This window comes from Theropithecus gelada, chromosome 19, assembly GCF_003255815.1.
Source record: "Theropithecus gelada isolate Dixy chromosome 19, Tgel_1.0, whole genome shotgun sequence".
NCBI classification, from domain to species: domain Eukaryota; kingdom Metazoa; phylum Chordata; class Mammalia; order Primates; family Cercopithecidae; genus Theropithecus; species Theropithecus gelada.
In genome coordinates this window covers 32396310-32411653 of record NC_037687.1, presented here as the reverse complement: position 1 = coordinate 32411653, position 15344 = coordinate 32396310, and the positions used below count along the sequence as shown (strand labels likewise).

General features: G+C 55.0%; 2 protein-coding genes across 4 annotated transcripts in view; one reads left to right on the top strand and one right to left on the bottom strand.

Moving 5' to 3' along the window:
* The first annotated feature begins 1003 nt into the window (after positions 1–1003).
* Positions 1004–12185, top strand: TMEM150B (transmembrane protein 150B). Of its 2 annotated transcripts, none has more exons than XM_025368413.1 (8): positions 1004–1071; positions 4248–4343; positions 5931–6006; positions 6320–6379; positions 6479–6546; positions 6771–6898; positions 9798–9978; positions 11931–12185. In XM_025368413.1, exons 3-8 carry the CDS (start codon positions 5939–5941, stop codon positions 12125–12127), a joined length of 702 nt encoding a protein of 233 aa, XP_025224198.1. In that variant the 5' UTR covers positions 1004–1071; positions 4248–4343; positions 5931–5938; the 3' UTR covers positions 12128–12185. The 2 variants fall into 2 exon arrangements, with proteins under 2 accessions (XP_025224198.1, XP_025224197.1); XM_025368412.1 differs by having other exon boundaries at positions 5882–6006.
* Positions 12186–12392: 207 nt separating this feature from the next.
* The window catches only part of BRSK1 (BR serine/threonine kinase 1), a 32293-nt gene continuing 29341 nt past the window's right edge, over positions 12393–15344 (bottom strand). For both annotated transcript variants that reach the window (XM_025367351.1, XM_025367350.1), the window contains one exon: positions 12393–13064. In XM_025367351.1, the coding sequence (XP_025223136.1) occupies positions 12907–13064 (158 nt within the window). In that variant the 3' untranslated portion in view covers positions 12393–12906. The remainder of the gene's footprint in view (positions 13065–15344) is intronic.

Sequence of the window (15344 nt, the reverse complement as noted above, 5' to 3'; positions counted from 1 at the left end):
ACCCACTCACGTCGCAGTCTGAAGTCTCTTCCAGCCACTCCTGGTCTTTCTCTTCCTTTTTTTTTTTTTGGTATTTTTAGTAGAGACGGGGTTTCACCATGTTGCCCAGGCTGGTCTTGAACTCCTGACCTAGCGATCCGCCCACCTCGGCCTCCCAAAGTGCTGGGATTACAGGCTTGAGCCACAACGCCTGACCTTTCTCCTCCTTTATGCTTCACCAACCTCATCCCCAATCAATCTCTTGCATTTCTTTTCTCTCTCCTTCCTTCCTCCCTTTCTTCCCTCCCTCCCTCCCTCCCTCCCTCCCTTCCCTCCCTCCCTTCCTTCCTTTCTTCCTTTCTTCCTTCCTTTCTCTCTCTCTATCTTTTTTTTTTTGACAGAGTTTCGCTCTTGTCGCCTGGGCTAGAGTGTAGTGGCATAATCTCAACTCATGCAACCTCCACTTCCCGGATTCACGCGATTCTCCAGCCTCAGCCTGTTGAGTAGCTGGGATTACAGGTGCCTGCCACTGCGCCCAGCTAATTTTTGTATTTTTAGTAGAAACGGGGTTTCACCATATTGGCCAGGCTGGTCTTGAACTCCTGACCTCAGGTGATCCACCGGCCTCAGCCTCCCAAAATGCTGGGATGATGGGTGTGAGCCACCGAGCCCAGCCAGACAGGCAGCCTTTTAGGGTCTCACGTGGATAACCCCAACAAACCCTCACAATTGCCTGAAGGCAGACCATCATGATCCTTGTTTTTCAGACAGGAAAACAGAGGTCCGAGACCCTCTATCCCTAGAGGTGTACATCCCCTCCCTGGGGAAGGTTCCGAGACCTCTGCGTTCCTAGACTTCTACATCCCCTCTCTGGGGAAACTTCCAGGCAGGGGACGTAGACATCTAGGGATACAAAAATAAAAATAAAAACCAGTTCCCACCACCAACCAGAAGCGGTTTCCTCAATATGAAAGTGCAATGTCATCTTTCTTAGAGGAAAAGCACAGCCTCTTCCCCTCAGCTGAGCCAGGCCAGCAGCCTAGCTTCCGGAAGGACCCTTAAGGCTCCAGATACCCAAACTACCCGTGGCCAGTGGTGACAGGGGCCTAATTCCCAACTTGAAAGTAGCCCGACAGGCTGGAGCCCTGTCCCCTAGCCTCCCCGGGAGGGCCCAAGCAGGTCACGTAAGCACCGTGGGGACACCAGTGAGCCAAACCCATCTTTGTGCCAGGACACCAAGTTGGGTATGGAGACTGAGAGCAGGGACAAGTCTTCCTTAGGATCACCTGGGCTTTTTCTTTTTTTTTTTTTTTTGAGACGGAGTCTCGCTCTGTCGCCCAGGCTGGAGTGCAGTGGCCGGATCTCAGCTCACTGCAAGCTCCGCCTCCCGGGTTTACGCCATTCTCCTGCCTCAGCCTCCCGAGTAGCTGGGACTACAGGCACCCACCACCTCGCCCGGCTAGTTTTTTGTATTTTTTAGTAGAGACGGGGTTTCACCGTGTTCGCCAGGATGGTCTCGATCTCCTGACCTCGTGATCCGCCCGTCTCGGCCTCCCAAAGTGCTGGGATTACAGGCTTGAGCCACCGCGCCCGGCCCACGTGGGCTTTTTCATCTTTATTATTATTAATATTTTGGAAGAGGAGTGGGACTCAGCCAGGTGGCAAACACAGGGCAGGGCAGGAGAACAGTGTCCAGGGCTGACGGAGGAGCAGGTAGCATGGACGCCTCCCTCCCCTGGGCTCCCTCATAGCCTTGTGTGACTTCCTCTAGGGGAGTTGTCACCTGCTGATTATCTGTGTTGCCCACAGACAGGGACCCCACTGAGGGTCAGATTCATGTCTGGGCAAACGGAGACTTCCGGAAAAAGAAGCGAAAGGAGGATGACCAGACCCAGAGGAGAGGCGTTTGGCGGCAGAAGGGGTGAGGGGAACTTGGAGACCTTTGCTCTCTAGCAGCCCCACTGGGACAGGATTTATTTTTATTTTATTTTATTTTATATTTATTTTACTTTATTTTATTTTATTTTATTAATTTTTGGAAATGGAGTCTCACTCTGTCGCCCAGGCTGGAGTGTAGTGGCGCGATCTCGGCTCACTGCAAGCTCCGCCTCCCAGGTTCAAGCGATTCTCCTGCCTCAGCCTCCCGAGTAGCTGGGACAACAGGCATGCGCCATCACACCTGGTGAATTTTTGTATTTTTAGTAGAGACGGGGTTTCACTGTGTTGGCCAGGCTGGTCTCAAACTCCTGATCTCATGATCCGCCCGCCTTGGTCTCCCAAAGTGCTGGGATTACAGGCGTGAGCCACCGTGCCCGGCCACCTAGCTAATTTTTTTGTATTTTTAGTAGAGACGCGTTTTCACCATGTTGGCCAGGCTGGTCTCGAACTCCTGACCTCAGGTGATCCGCCTGCCTCAGCCTCCCAAAGTGCTGGGACTACAGGCGTGAGCCACCTTGCCCAGCTGACCCTGGCTGTTTAAAAAACTAAAATAAAAAATAAAGGAATGAGGCCAGGCGCGGTGGCTCAAGCCTGTAATCCCAGCACTTTGGGAGGCCAAGACGGGCGGATCACGAGGTCAGGAAATCGAGACCAGCCTGGCTAACCCAGGGAAACCCCGTCTCTACTAAAAAGTACAAAAAAAAAAAAACACAAAAAACTAGCCGGGTGAGGTGGCGGGCACCTGTATGTAGTCCCAGCTACTCGGGAGGCTGAGGCAGGAGAATGGCAGGAACCCGGGAGGCAGAGCTTGCAGTGAGCTGAGATCCGGCCACTCCATCTCAAAAAAAAAATAAAAATAAAAAATAAAAAAGTAAAGGAATGAAACACTAATACATACTGCAACATGGGTGAATCTCAGAACCATTACACTGAGCATAAAAGACACCAGAGAGGGGCTGGGCACGACGGCTCCCGCCCGTAATTCCAGCACTTTGGGAGGCTGAGACAGGTGGATCACTTGAGGTCAGCAGTTTGAGGGCAGTCTGGCCAACACGGTGAAATTCTGTGTTTATCAAAAAATGCAAAAATTAGCCAGGCATTGAGGCAGGCACCTGTAATCCCAGCTACTTGGGAGACTGAGGCATGAGAATCACTTGAACCCAGGAGGTGGAGGTCCCAGTGAGCCAAGATTGCACCACTGCACTCCAGCCTGGGCAATAGAGGGAGACTCTGTTTCAAGAAAAAAAAAAAAAAAAAAAAAAGGCCAGGCACGGTGGCTCACGCCTGTAATCCCAGCACTTTGGGAGGCCGAGGCGGGCGGATCACCTGAGGTCGGGAGTTCGAGACCAGCCTGGCCAACATGGTTAAACCCCATCTCTACTAAAAATACAAAAATTAGCCAGGTGTGGTGGTGCATGCTTGTAATCCCAGCTACTCAGGAGGCTGAGGCAGGAGAATCACTTGAACCCAGGAAGCAGAGGTTGCAGAGAGCTGAGATTGCACCACTGCACTCCAGTCTGAGTGACAGAGGGAGACTCCATCTCAAAAAAAAAAAAAAAGAAAAAAGAAAGAGGCGATGGTTGCATAACATTGGGAGTGCACTAATGTCACTGAGTCGCACATTTTTTTTTTCTTTTTTCTGAGACAGAGTTTTGTTCTTGTCGCCCAGGCTGGAGTGCAATGGCACGATCTGGGCTGACTGCAACTTCTGCTTCCCGGGTTCAAGGGATTCTCCTGCCTCAACCTCTGGAATAGCTGGGATTACAGGCGCCTGCCACCACACCCAGCTAATTTTTGCATTTTTAGTAGAGATGGGGTTTCACTATGTTGGCCAGGCTAGTCTCAAACTCCTGACCTCAGGTGATCCGCCCGCCTCGGTCTCCCAAACTGCTGGGATTACAGGCATAAGCCACAGCGCCCGGCCAAATCGTACACTTTAAAATGGCTAATGTTATGTGGATTTTACATCCATTAAAAGAAACGAGGTGGCATACTGAGGGAGGAGGTGGCTGGGACTTCTATGTCTAAGGGAAGAGTTCTGGGGGCCTGGACTCCTGCATCTTCGGGAAGGAGGAAGGAGTTGGAGCTTGGACTCCTGGGTCCCCAAGGGTGGAGGCTCAGATCTGAGTCCAGGGGAGGACAGGGCTGAGAATTTGGATGTTGAATATACAAAGCTGGAGGAAGGAAGTTAGGGGCCCCCAAAGCTAAAGTGCTGCCTGTTAGGTTCTAAGGAGACAGGACACAGTGGTTTGGGGATAGACAGCCCTTAGGAAGTGGCCGCCAGACCAAAGGACCCAGGCAGTCCTGCAGCCTGGACTTTGCCTCTGCAGGATGTCTGCCTGAGCCCCACCCCAAATGCCAGCCCTTCTTCCCTGAGCTCACCCAGCCCCACCCCCAGGACTGAGAGCCCCAGGAAGCTTGGAGAGGTGAGCATCCCGGGGAGGCCCTGGAGGCTGGCAGGTGCACGGAGGGGCTGGGAGAGCAGGGAGAAACTCCCCCAGCAGGAGAATGTGTGAGCTAAGACTGAGCACTGAAACAGGTGGAGAAATTGCCTGGAGTGAAGGAGAGCTGGCCGATTAGATCAGACCCCCTCCCGTGACTTCTGTTTGAGAGCCAATGGGGGCCCAGAGGCCACGGCCACAATCTCATGCACCTGGGCCCTCTTCAAGGGGCTGGTTCTTCAGGTGTGAAGGGGAGGAGAGAGAGAGAGAGGAAAGAGAGGGGCCCAGCTCCAGCCCCTCGTTCCCCTGCAGAGCCCAGCATGTGAGGCTTACCTGTCCCTGTCCCTGCTAGCTGGGCTATCTCGGGGTTTGGACCTCGTGAATGTCAGAGGCAGGAGGGACTCCAGAGTCTAAAGAAGGAGGGCCTAGAGGTCTGACCCTGGGTTTGAGGGAGGAGGGACTGAGGGACTGGACTCCTGGGTCCTGGGAAGAAGGAGGAGGCCATGACCCCAAATCCCTAAGTACCAAGCCAGGAGGAGGTCAGAAGCTCACGGTGGCTGTTGGGAGAGAGAAGGAAAAGGGTCAGGTGGCAGCAGCAGTCTTTGTCTGGCTGGAGGGATTTTCGGATGGAGATGTCATCGCTGAGAGCTCCCTTCCCACCCATGCTCAGCCTGCCTGGGGAACTCCAGCAGGGAAAAGGGGAAGGGTGAGAGGAAGGAGAAGGAGAGCGGAGGGGAGGAGGCGGGGTCATCAGGGCTCCGTATCTCACAGACCAGAAACAGAAGCTGCACCCAGAGAGCAGGCGGACCTCAGGCCCTCACTCTTGGGTACCCGCGTAGGTAAGAGCTGGGAGGTTGGACCTCAGAAGCTGGAGAAGAATATCTGTATTCTAGGAGGAACTGGGGCCCTGGAATTCTGGGTCTTCCAGGTTGGAGAGAGCTGGAGGCTCAGATTCCTGGTTCCTGGGGAGGGAAGGGCTGAGACTTTGGACGTTGAACCCACAAAGCTGGAGGAAGGAAGTTAGGGGCCCCTGAAGCTAAGGTGCTGCCTGCTAGGTTCTGAGGAGACAGGACATGGCGGTTTGGGGGTAGAGAGCCCCTCAGGAAGTGTGGGTCAGACCCAAGGCCCCAGGCAGCCCTCCAGCGCTCCAGCCCGGACTTTGCCTCTGCCTTGGCCTGCCTGAGCCCCATCCCGAATGCCAGCCCTTCTTCCCCAAGCTCACCCAGCCCCAGTCCCAGGACTGAGAGCCCCAGGGAGCTTGGAGAGGTGAGCATCTCAGGGAGGCCCTGGAGGCTGGGAGGTGCAAGGAGGGGCTGGGAGGACAGGGAGAAACTCCCCAAGAAGAAGAATGCGTGAGATAGGGTTAAACACTGCGGTATAGGTGGGGAAATTGCCTGGAGTGGAGAGCTGGCCAATTAGATCAGACCCCCACCCGTGACTTCTGCCTGAGAGCCAAGGGGGAGCCTAGTGGTTGGGGCCACAATCTCATGCACCTGGGCCCTCCTTGAGGGCTGGTTCTTCAGGTGTGAGAGAGACAGGTGTCCTGCCTCAGCCCCACTCCTTCACCTGCAGAGCCCGGCATGTGGGGCTACCTGTCGCTGATGCCCATCTTCCTAGCTGTCTGGGCTATCTCTGGCGTCTGGATCGTGTGAGTGTCAGAGGCATGATGGACTCCTGGGTCTGAGGGTGGAGGGGGCTGGGGCCTGGATTTCTGGGTCTGAGGAAGGAAGGGGTTGGGGGCCTTGACCCCTGGATCTGAGGGAGGAGGGGCTGGGGGTCTGGACTCCTGGGTCTGAGGGAGGAGGGGCTGGGGGTCTGGACTCCTGGTCTGAAGGAGGAGGGGCTGGGGGTTCTGAACTCCTGGTCTGAGGGTGGAGGGGGCTAGAAGTCCTTGTTTGTTTAGTCAACAGAAGGAAAAGTTGTTGGTGGGAGTCGCCCACTCACTCTGATTTCCCCCGTAGTTTTGCCATTGCAGTGACCAACAGGACGGTGGACCTCAGCAATGGCTTTCCCTACATCAGGTAGTCCTGCCCGAGGGTAGGGATTTGGGGGTACTGCCGCTGCAGGAAAGTGAGGGCCCTGGCTTGAACTGCCCAGGATGACCCCTTTGTCTTCCCCAGCATCTGCGGATCCTTCCCTCCTCAGAGCTGCATCTTCAGCCAGGTGCTCAATATGGGAGCTGCTCTGGGTAAATAATGCTTAGCCCTTTGGTTTAGTGCTCCCCAGCCCAGCCAAGCGAGCTCCGAGACGGCTCCTTTCTCAAACCCAGGAGTCCATGCCCCAGGCCCCTCCTTCCCCAAAATCCGGGAGTTTGCCGCCTTCTCCCTCACTTTGCTCCCCTCCCTTCCCTCGCTGGGTCCCAAGAGTCCCGGGTGGGTCGCCCTCCTACTTCCTTCTCCCCTCTCCTCCCAGCCGCGTGGATCTGCATTGTCCGTTACCACCAGCTCCGGGACTGGGGCGTCGGAAGGTGGCCTAACCAGCTGATCCTATGGACGGGTCTTCTCTGTGCCCTGGGCACCTCCGTGGTAGGCAATTTCCAGGTGAGACCCAGTCGGTGCCCAGGGTCTGCCCTCTCCGGCATCTGGAACTACAACTCCCAGCATGCCCAGGCTTATTGTCTCGCGGCTGGTTCCCGGCTGGTTCCCGCGCGGCCTCCTGGGACTTGTATTTTTCTTTGGCCAGTGGCCTTGGACCGGCTGGATTCCTTTGCTTTCTGAATGGGGCACTCCGAGCGAGGCTGTTTGTATGTCGGACTTCTTTGACTTCGAGGAGGTTGGGATAATTTTCTGCCAGCCCCTTTCCCCAGCTCATTTAATGATGAAATTACTGGGCCAGGCGCAGTGGCTCACGCCTGTAATCTCAGCACTTTGGAAGGCCGAGGCGGGCAGATCATTTGAGATGAGGAGTTCGAGATCAGCCTGGCCAACATGGTGAAACGTCGTCTCTACTAAAATATACAAAAAGTAGCCGGATATGGTGGCAGGCGACTTAGTCCGAGCTACTTGGGAGGCACAGGCAGGAGAATCATTTGAACCCGGGAGGTGGAGGTTGCAGTGAGCCAAGATCGAGCCATTGCACTCAAATCTGGGGGATAAGAGTGAGACTTCTCTTAAAAAAAAAAAAAAAAAAAAAAGATGAAATTACTGGCCGGGCTCTGTGGCTCATGGCTGTAATCCCAGCACTTTGGAAGGCGAAGGCGGGTGGATCACCTGAGATCAGGAGTTGGAGACCAGACTGGCGAACATGGTGAAACCCTGTCTCTACTAAAAATACAAAAAATTAGCCAGGGGTGGTGGCAGGTGCCTGTAATCCCAGCTACTCAGGAGGCTGAGGCAGGAGAATCGCTTGAACCCGGGAGGCGGAGGTTGTAGTGAGCCAAGACCATGCCATTACACTCTAGCCTGGGCCACAAGAGTGAGACTCAGTCTCAAAAAAAGAAAAGAAAAAAGAAAAAAAAAAGAAAGAAAGAAAAGAAAAGAAATTACTGAGGCTGGGCACAGTGGTTCATACCTGTAATCCCAGGACTTTGGCAGGCGGAGGCTTGAGCCCAGGAGTTCAAGACCAGCCTGGACAACATAGCAAGACTGTCTCTACAAAAAATAATTAGCCAGGTGTGGTGGCGTGACCTGTAGTCCCAGCTATGCAGGAGGCTGAGGTGGGAAGATAGAGGATTGCTTGAGCCCAGGAGGTCGAGGCTGCAGTGAGCTGTGATTGTGTCACTGCCCTTCAGCCTGGGGAACAGGGTGAGACCCTGTCTCAAAAAAGAAATGACTGAGATTTACTCATTCTTCATGTTAGGCAATTGACTGAACATTTGGCAGCCATCGGCAGCAGGCTTTCCATTTTGTACATGACTTCATTCCATCTCCATAAAGACTCTAGCTAGGTCTGTCCTTATTGCCCGTGGACCACAGAGAATATATATATATGTGTGTGTGTGTCTGTATGTATATATATGTGTGTATATATGTACATATATGTGTGTGTATATATATGTACATATATATGTGTGTGTGTATATATATGTACATATATATACACACACACATATGAGATGGAGTCTTGCTCTATCACCCAGACTGGAGTGCAGTAGCACGATCTTGGCTCACTGCAACCTCCACCTGCCGGGTTCAAGTGATTCTCCTGCCTCAACCTACCAAGTATCTGGGACTATAGGCACCCACCACCACACCCAGCTAAATTTTTTTTTTTGGTTTTTGTTTTTTTTTTTTTTGAGACAGAGTCTCGCTCTGTCGCCCAGGCTGGAGTGCAGTGGCCGGATCTCAGCTCACTGCAAACTCCGCCTCCCAGGTTTATGCCATTCTCCTGCCTCAGCCTCCCGGGTAGCTGGGACTACAGGCACCTGCCACCTCGCCCGGCTAGTTTTTTGTATTTTTTTTAGTAGAGACGGGGTTTCACCGTGTTAGCCAGGATGGTCTCGATCTCCTGACCTCGTGATCTGCCCGTCTCGGCCTCCCAAAGTGCTGGGATTACAGGCTTGAGCCACCGCGCCCGGCCTTTTTTTGTATTTTTAGTAGAGACGGGATTTCACCATGTTGGCCAGGCTGGTCTTGAACTCCTGACCTCAAATGATCCACCTGCCTCAGCCTCCCAATGTGCTCTGCAACTATTTATTTATTTATGTATTTGAGACAGAGTCTTGCTCTGTGGCCCAGGCTGGAGTGCAATGGTATGATCTTGGCTCGCTGCAGCCTCTGCCTCCCGGGTTCAAGCGATTCTCCTGCCTCAGCCTCCTGAGTAGCTGGGATTACAGGTGCCTGCCACCACGCCTGGCTAATTTTTTGTATTTTTAGTAGAGATGGGGTTTCACCATGTTGGCCAGGTTGGTCTCGAACTCCTGACCTCAAGTAATCTACCCGCCTTGGCCTCCCAAAGTGCTGAGATTACAGGCGTGAGCCACCGTGCCCGGCAATATTTGTATTTTTTGTAGAGACGAGATTTTGCCATGTTGCCCAGGCGGGTCTCAAACTCCTGAGCTCTAAGTGACCCGCCTGCTTCACGTTCCAAAGAGCTGGGAATACAGAGGTGAGCCATCATACCAGGCCGAAATTTTAAGTATTTTAAAATTTTAGTGGAATATTATGCTGTGTATCTGTGAGTCACATACAACTGTTAATATTTGAGAATTTTTCACCTGCAAGACCAATTTTTTGGGGAAATATCTGTCCTCTGCTTTGAGAATGCAAGATTTATTCCACTCATATTTACAGAGCATCTGCTATGTGCCAATCACTGTCCTAGGAATTGAGGCTATAGCATGAACAACAGATTTAAACGCCTGCCCTTGTGGAGCTGACAGTAGCCGACGTGCTTAACCAGCCCATCGCTGGGTATGGAAAGTTGGCGATCACTGTCTACTACGTTGGTGAAAGGCCCTGGCCCTCTGGTGCCCCTTACCCTCCTCCCTTCTCCTCCCAGGAAAAGAACCAGCGGCCTACGCACTTAGCAGGGGCCTTCCTTGCCTTCATCTTGGGTAACGCCTACTTCTGGCTGCAGCTCCTCCTGTGGAGGCTGAAGAACCTGCCCCAGCCCGGGGCTCCCTGGATCGGGCCACTCCGTCTCGGCCTCTGCAGCTTCTGCACCGTCCTCATTGTGGCCAGTATCCTCCTTGTATCGGGGGTAGGGGTTGGGGGTGGCTCTTCACCGGAATCGGTCTTCCTGTCTGGCTGTGTGTCACTGGGGACATCTCTTCCTTTCTCTGGGCTTCAACATTTGCACAGGATTATGGCTTTGTCGTCGAGAAGGCCGGCTTTGGGGTCACGTTGCCCAGGTTGGAATGCCCTGTCCTCCACACACTAGCTGGGGGACTCTTCTGCGGGCTGTTACTTCTTGGTGTCAATGATTTCCTCGTCCCTCAAATGTGGATAACGACAGGCTGACCTCAGGGTTGTGAGTGGATAGGATGATATGCACACGGTGCTTAGATCTGTGCCTGGCATATAGTGAGTGACCAGTAAATACCGGAAGAATGATATACCAAGAACAGTCCCACGCCGGGCGTAGTGGCTCACGCCTGTAATCCCAGCACTTTGGGAGGCTGAGGTGGGTGGATCACAAGGTCAGGAGTTCGAGACCATCTTGGCTAACACGGTGAAACCCCGTCTCTACTAAAAATACAAAAACTTAGCCAGGTGTGGTGGCGGACGCCTGTAATCTCAGCTACTCGGGAGGCTGAGGCAGGAGAATGGCGTGAACCCGGGAGGCGGAGCTTGCAGTGAACCGAGATCACGCCACTGCACTCCAGCCTGGGGGACAGAGCGAGACTCCCTCTCAGAAAAAAAAAAAAAGAGGGCCGGGCGCAGTGGCTCAAGCCTGTAATCCCAGCACTTTGGGAGGCCGAGACGGGCGGATCACAAGGTCAGGAGATCTAGACCATCCTGGCTAACACAGTGAAACCCCGTCTCTACTAAAAATACAAAAAATTAGCCGGGCGTGGTGGCGGCGCCTGTAGTCCCAGCTACTCGGGACGCTGAGGCAGGAGAATGGCGTGAACCCGGTAGGCAGAGCTTGCAGTGAACCGAGATCACGCCACTGCACTCCAGCCTGGGGGACAGAGCGAGACTCCCTCTCAGAAAAAAAAAAGAGACCAGGTCTTGCTCTGTTGCCCAGACTGGTCTTGACCTCCTAGCCTCAGGCAATCCTCCCACCTTGCCCTCTCACCTTGGCTGGGATTGTAGGCATGAGCCACCACTTCTCAGCCCCCTTAGAAATCCCTGAATGAATGGAATACACTGTCTGGGAGGGCTGAGGTGATGAGTGGCTCCAGTGAGAGAAGTTCCAGAAAGCAAGAGCTGTCTCTACTAGGCTGGAGCCTGGAGCCTGCAGGAGCTGGCAGAGCAGGAAAAGGTCTTAAGAAGCTGGTGGAAGGCGAGAGCCAGAGAAGGGATGGGGCAGACCAGGAGAGAAAGGTGCAAGACAGGAGGAGAGGGCTGGAGAGATGCAGGTAAGGCAGACAGGACAAGACTTGGGGTGACCAGCTGGCCAAGAGGGATGAAGAGGGGGCCGGGAGTGTCTGCTGGGGCACATGAGTGGATGGTGGAGTTGTCATGGAGGAAGGGACACTCGGAAAGAGAAATAGATTTTACAGGGAAGAGGGAAGAGATTAGACTCTGGGAGTGAGCAGGAGGTGCCTGTGGGCCTTGGGTAGCGGGGTGGATGTTCAGGAGAAAGTTGCAAAACACATTCTGAGGCTGGCGGTGGGGAGGGAGGCGTATTTAGGAAACCCTGCGTGTTTGGAGGGAGGAGCAATGGCAGCTGGGTGTCCTGGACAAGTAGGGAGGCAACCAGGCCCTTCCCTGGGTCAGGCAAGGGAGACAGAAACTTTTTGGGATACTGGGAATGCAATAGTAACACGGGGGTACATGGAAAGGAATGCGTGTGCAAGCAGCTTGAGATAGAGACAGGGGCTGGAGAGCATCGGAGTTATGGAGGAAGGTGAGAGCTGAGGATGGGGACACCCAGAGATGGCCTCCGCCCAGCGCGAGGGGGCACAGAGACCGGGCCAGGCTCCCCGTCTGTCATGGTAGCAGTGTGGCCCTTGACCCTGGGCAGTGATCGTCCTCCACGCCTGCTCGCTGCGCAGCGTCTCTGCGGCCTGCGAGTGGGCCGTGGCCATGCTGCTGTTCGCCCTCTTCGGTCTCTTCGCCGTTGACTTCTCCGTCCTGGAGAGCTGCACCCTGTGTGTTCAACCGTGGCCCAGCCTCAGCCCCCCGCCGGCCTCCCCCATCTCCCTGCCGGTCCAGCTGTAGCAGCCACCCTGACCTGGGCCTCGCCCTCACCAGTGAAGCAGGAAAGATGGGGCCAATCTCAGTGCCCCGCACGCAGCAAGATGAGCCACTGGGGATCTCTCCAACCGGCTGGGGCTGCCGCTGACTGACCTGGAGCCGGAGGACCTGTGTGCCAGCGCGGAGGGCCTCTGAACAGCTGGTGGCAGCCAGCATCCCCGTCCCCGCCTTCGGGCCCTGCCCCTGCAATTGGGCACCCAGGAAGCGAGAGGCCAAGGCCAGCCAGCTGTCCCTGATCAAGGCTATTTATTATTATTATTATCTTTTTTTTTTTTTTTTGCCGCCGGCGGAATCAGAGACACGGACGCAGGCAGGATCACGCGAAACCAGAATTCCTTCCGGAGAGCAAATCCGTACAGAAGGTCGTGAAGGGGAGGACCAGGGGAGGAGGGGCCCAGGAAGAGGGGGTTGGGGACGACACAGGGACAGAGGGCCCTGTCCGGATCTGCTAAGCCACCCCAACCAGCTCCCGTCCCTCCCCCACCCCACCCCGCAGAGAGATTGATCCATAAATAAAATAATAAATTAATCAATAAATAAAATAGAAACAGCTCCCCCGCCCCCTGTTCCCCTAGAACCACCCCCAGTTGGGCACGGCCCGCGGAGCCCCATCCCTGCAGGGCAAGGCCGGTTTTTGTGTCCACCCCCCTCCCGACATGTTCCTTGGGCCTTATTTACAGATTCACAGTTGGGGGGCAGGGAAGGGGGGTGGGGGGGTCCCCTCCCTCCCCGGCCCCCTGGGGTCAGGGCAGAGGGGTCCCGTTGGTGGCCAGGAGCTTCTTGTCCTTTGGGGGGCCTCGGCGGGGAGAGCTGCTCAGCTCTGGGTCTGGGCGGCCGGGCGGGGGTTGCAGGCTTCGGGGTGGGGCACCAGCAGGCCGGGTCTGGGCCCCATTTTTCTCATCTGCAAGGGAGGAAGAGGTTTTTCGTGGGTTCCACAGCCCAGGGTTGGGCTTCCCATTACCAGGAGATGGGGGCAGAGTCTCCTTATCAGTTGGTCTCAGTGACCCTGAGGCTCTAGCTCCAATCCCCAGTAAGACCCAGTCCCTCCACCACCTGGCTTTGAAGCCTCCAGACTTGGTTACTCAGAGGACATACCCCAAGTGACAAGGCCTGGCTCCCCTAGGATGGGGGCTGCACTCTATGCCCCCGCAACCCTGGGGCCAGGTTAGTCCAAGGGAGACCTGGGCTGGGCCTGACTTTAGGAGACTCTCAGATTCTGGTTCTGATACTATTTGTTAAGAAACAGCTCGCCAGGGCAGTGCTCAAAGTTCATAGCCAGGGGGCCCCCGACTCCTACCCTGGTTGTTAGAGAGAAATGTTCCACAGAACTGGGCTCAAGGGAGCCTCCTGGTGGCGGGGGTCTCAGGCCCCTCATGCTGGGCCAGCCTGACTCAGGTCACTCTCTCCTGGGTCCTGAGGCCACCTCCTCTTGGGGACTGGGGTGGAAACACTGGTTGCTGGGTGGTCTCTAGCAATTTCCATGGGACCCAGCATGTTACCTGAGGTCCCCTGGCAGAGACCTTGTTTTTCTTTTAAGACAAACTGAGGGGGCCGGGCGTGGTGGCTCACATCTGTAATCCCAGCACTTTGGGAGGCCAAGACGGGCGGATCACAAGGTCAGGAGATGGAGACCATCCTGGCTAACATGGTGAAACCCCGTCTCGACTAAAAATACAAAAAAAGCAGGGTGTGGTGGCGGGCGCCTGTGGTCCCAGCTACTCGAGAGGCTGAGGCAGGAGAATGATGTGAACCTGGGAGGCGGAGCTTGCAGTGACCTGAGATTGCGCCACTGCACTCCAGCCTGGGCGACGAGCGAGACTCTGTCTCAAAAAAAAACAAAAAACAAAAAAAAACCTGAGGGGGTGGCTGGGCGTGGTGGCTCACGCCTGTAATCCCAGCACTTTGGGAGGCCGAGGCGGGCAGATCATTTGAGGTCAGGAGTTTGAGACCAGCCTGGCCAACATGGTGAAACCCCATCTCTACTAAAAATACAAAAATTAGCCAGGTGTGGTGGCGGGCACCTGTAATCCCAGCTACTCGGGAGGCTGAGGTGGGAGAATCACTTGAAACCTGGGAGGTGGAAGTTGCAGTGAGCGGAGATCGCGCCACTGCACTCCAGTCTGGGCGACAGAGCGAGACTCTGTCTCAAAAAACAAAAACTGGCCGGGCGCGGTGGCTCACGCCTGTAATCCCAGCACTTTGGGAGGCCGAGGCAGGCGGATCACAAGGTCAGGAGATCGAGACCACGGTGAAACCCCGTCTCTACCAAAAATACAAAAAATTAGCCGGGCACGGTTGTGGGCGCCTGTAGTCCCAGCTACTCGGGAGGCTGAGGCAGGAGAATGGCGTGAACCCGGGAGGCGGAGCTTGCAGTGAGCGGAGATCGCGCCACTGCACTCCAGCCTGGGCGACAGAGTGAGACTCCGTCTCAAAAAAAAAAACAACTGGGGGGCTTGTCATAGCAACCACTATAACTTGGAGGCCTGGCCCCCCTGCTCCATTCTCCTTTATGAGACGGGTGGCTGAGCCCCCGGGGTGCCTGTTAGTCCTACATCTTCGAGGGTGTGCCCCTTTTGAGACCCCTGGTTGCTGAGGCCAGCTTTCCTTGGCAATGGGGTCCAGTCGGACCTAATTTGCTTTCTGGTTGCCCCTAGCAACCATGAGAGGAGGGTTTCTGCACCTCAGCATGACTGCCATTTGGGACCCAGCGGTCGTGGGGGGCCGTTCTGTGAACTGTAGGATGTTCTGCAGCATCCCTGGCCTCCACCCACAAGAGGCCACTGGCATCCCCCTGCTTTCCCCATTTGAGATGAGGAAAAGCATCTCCAGACATTGCTAAATGTCCCTGGGGGGTTGTGCTAGGCTGAGTAACGGCCCCCTCCGAAGATGTCCACATGCAAGTACCGAGAACTTGTGATATGTTCCCTGACAGAGCAGAAGAGACCTTGTGCTGTGGGGAAGGTTAGGGACCGTGAGGTGGGGAGTTATCTTGGAGGATCTGTGCAGGTCCCACCGAGTCACCTTTTCCCAGCTAAGTTCGGTCAGAGGGAAATATGGCGTCTCTGGCTTTGAAGATGGAGGAAGGGGCCTTAACCAGAGGAGTGTGGGCAGCATCAAGGAACTAGAACCCACAAGGAAACAGACTCTGCCCGAGAGCCTCCCGGAGGGAGCGCAGCCCTCC

What these genes read in the sequence shown, in the direction of transcription:
- TMEM150B (XM_025368413.1), top strand. Translation starts at nt 5,939, where the DNA reads ATGTGGGGCTACCTGTCGCTGATGCCCATCTTCCTAGCTGTCTGGGCT. An exon ending in AATGGCTTTCCCTACATCAG is followed by an intron (nt 6,380 to 6,478) that starts GTAGTCCTGCCC and finishes TGTCTTCCCCAG; the next exon opens with CATCTGCGGATCCTTCCCTC. An exon ending in CCGTGGTAGGCAATTTCCAG is followed by an intron (nt 6,899 to 9,797) that starts GTGAGACCCAGT and finishes TTCTCCTCCCAG; the next exon opens with GAAAAGAACCAGCGGCCTAC.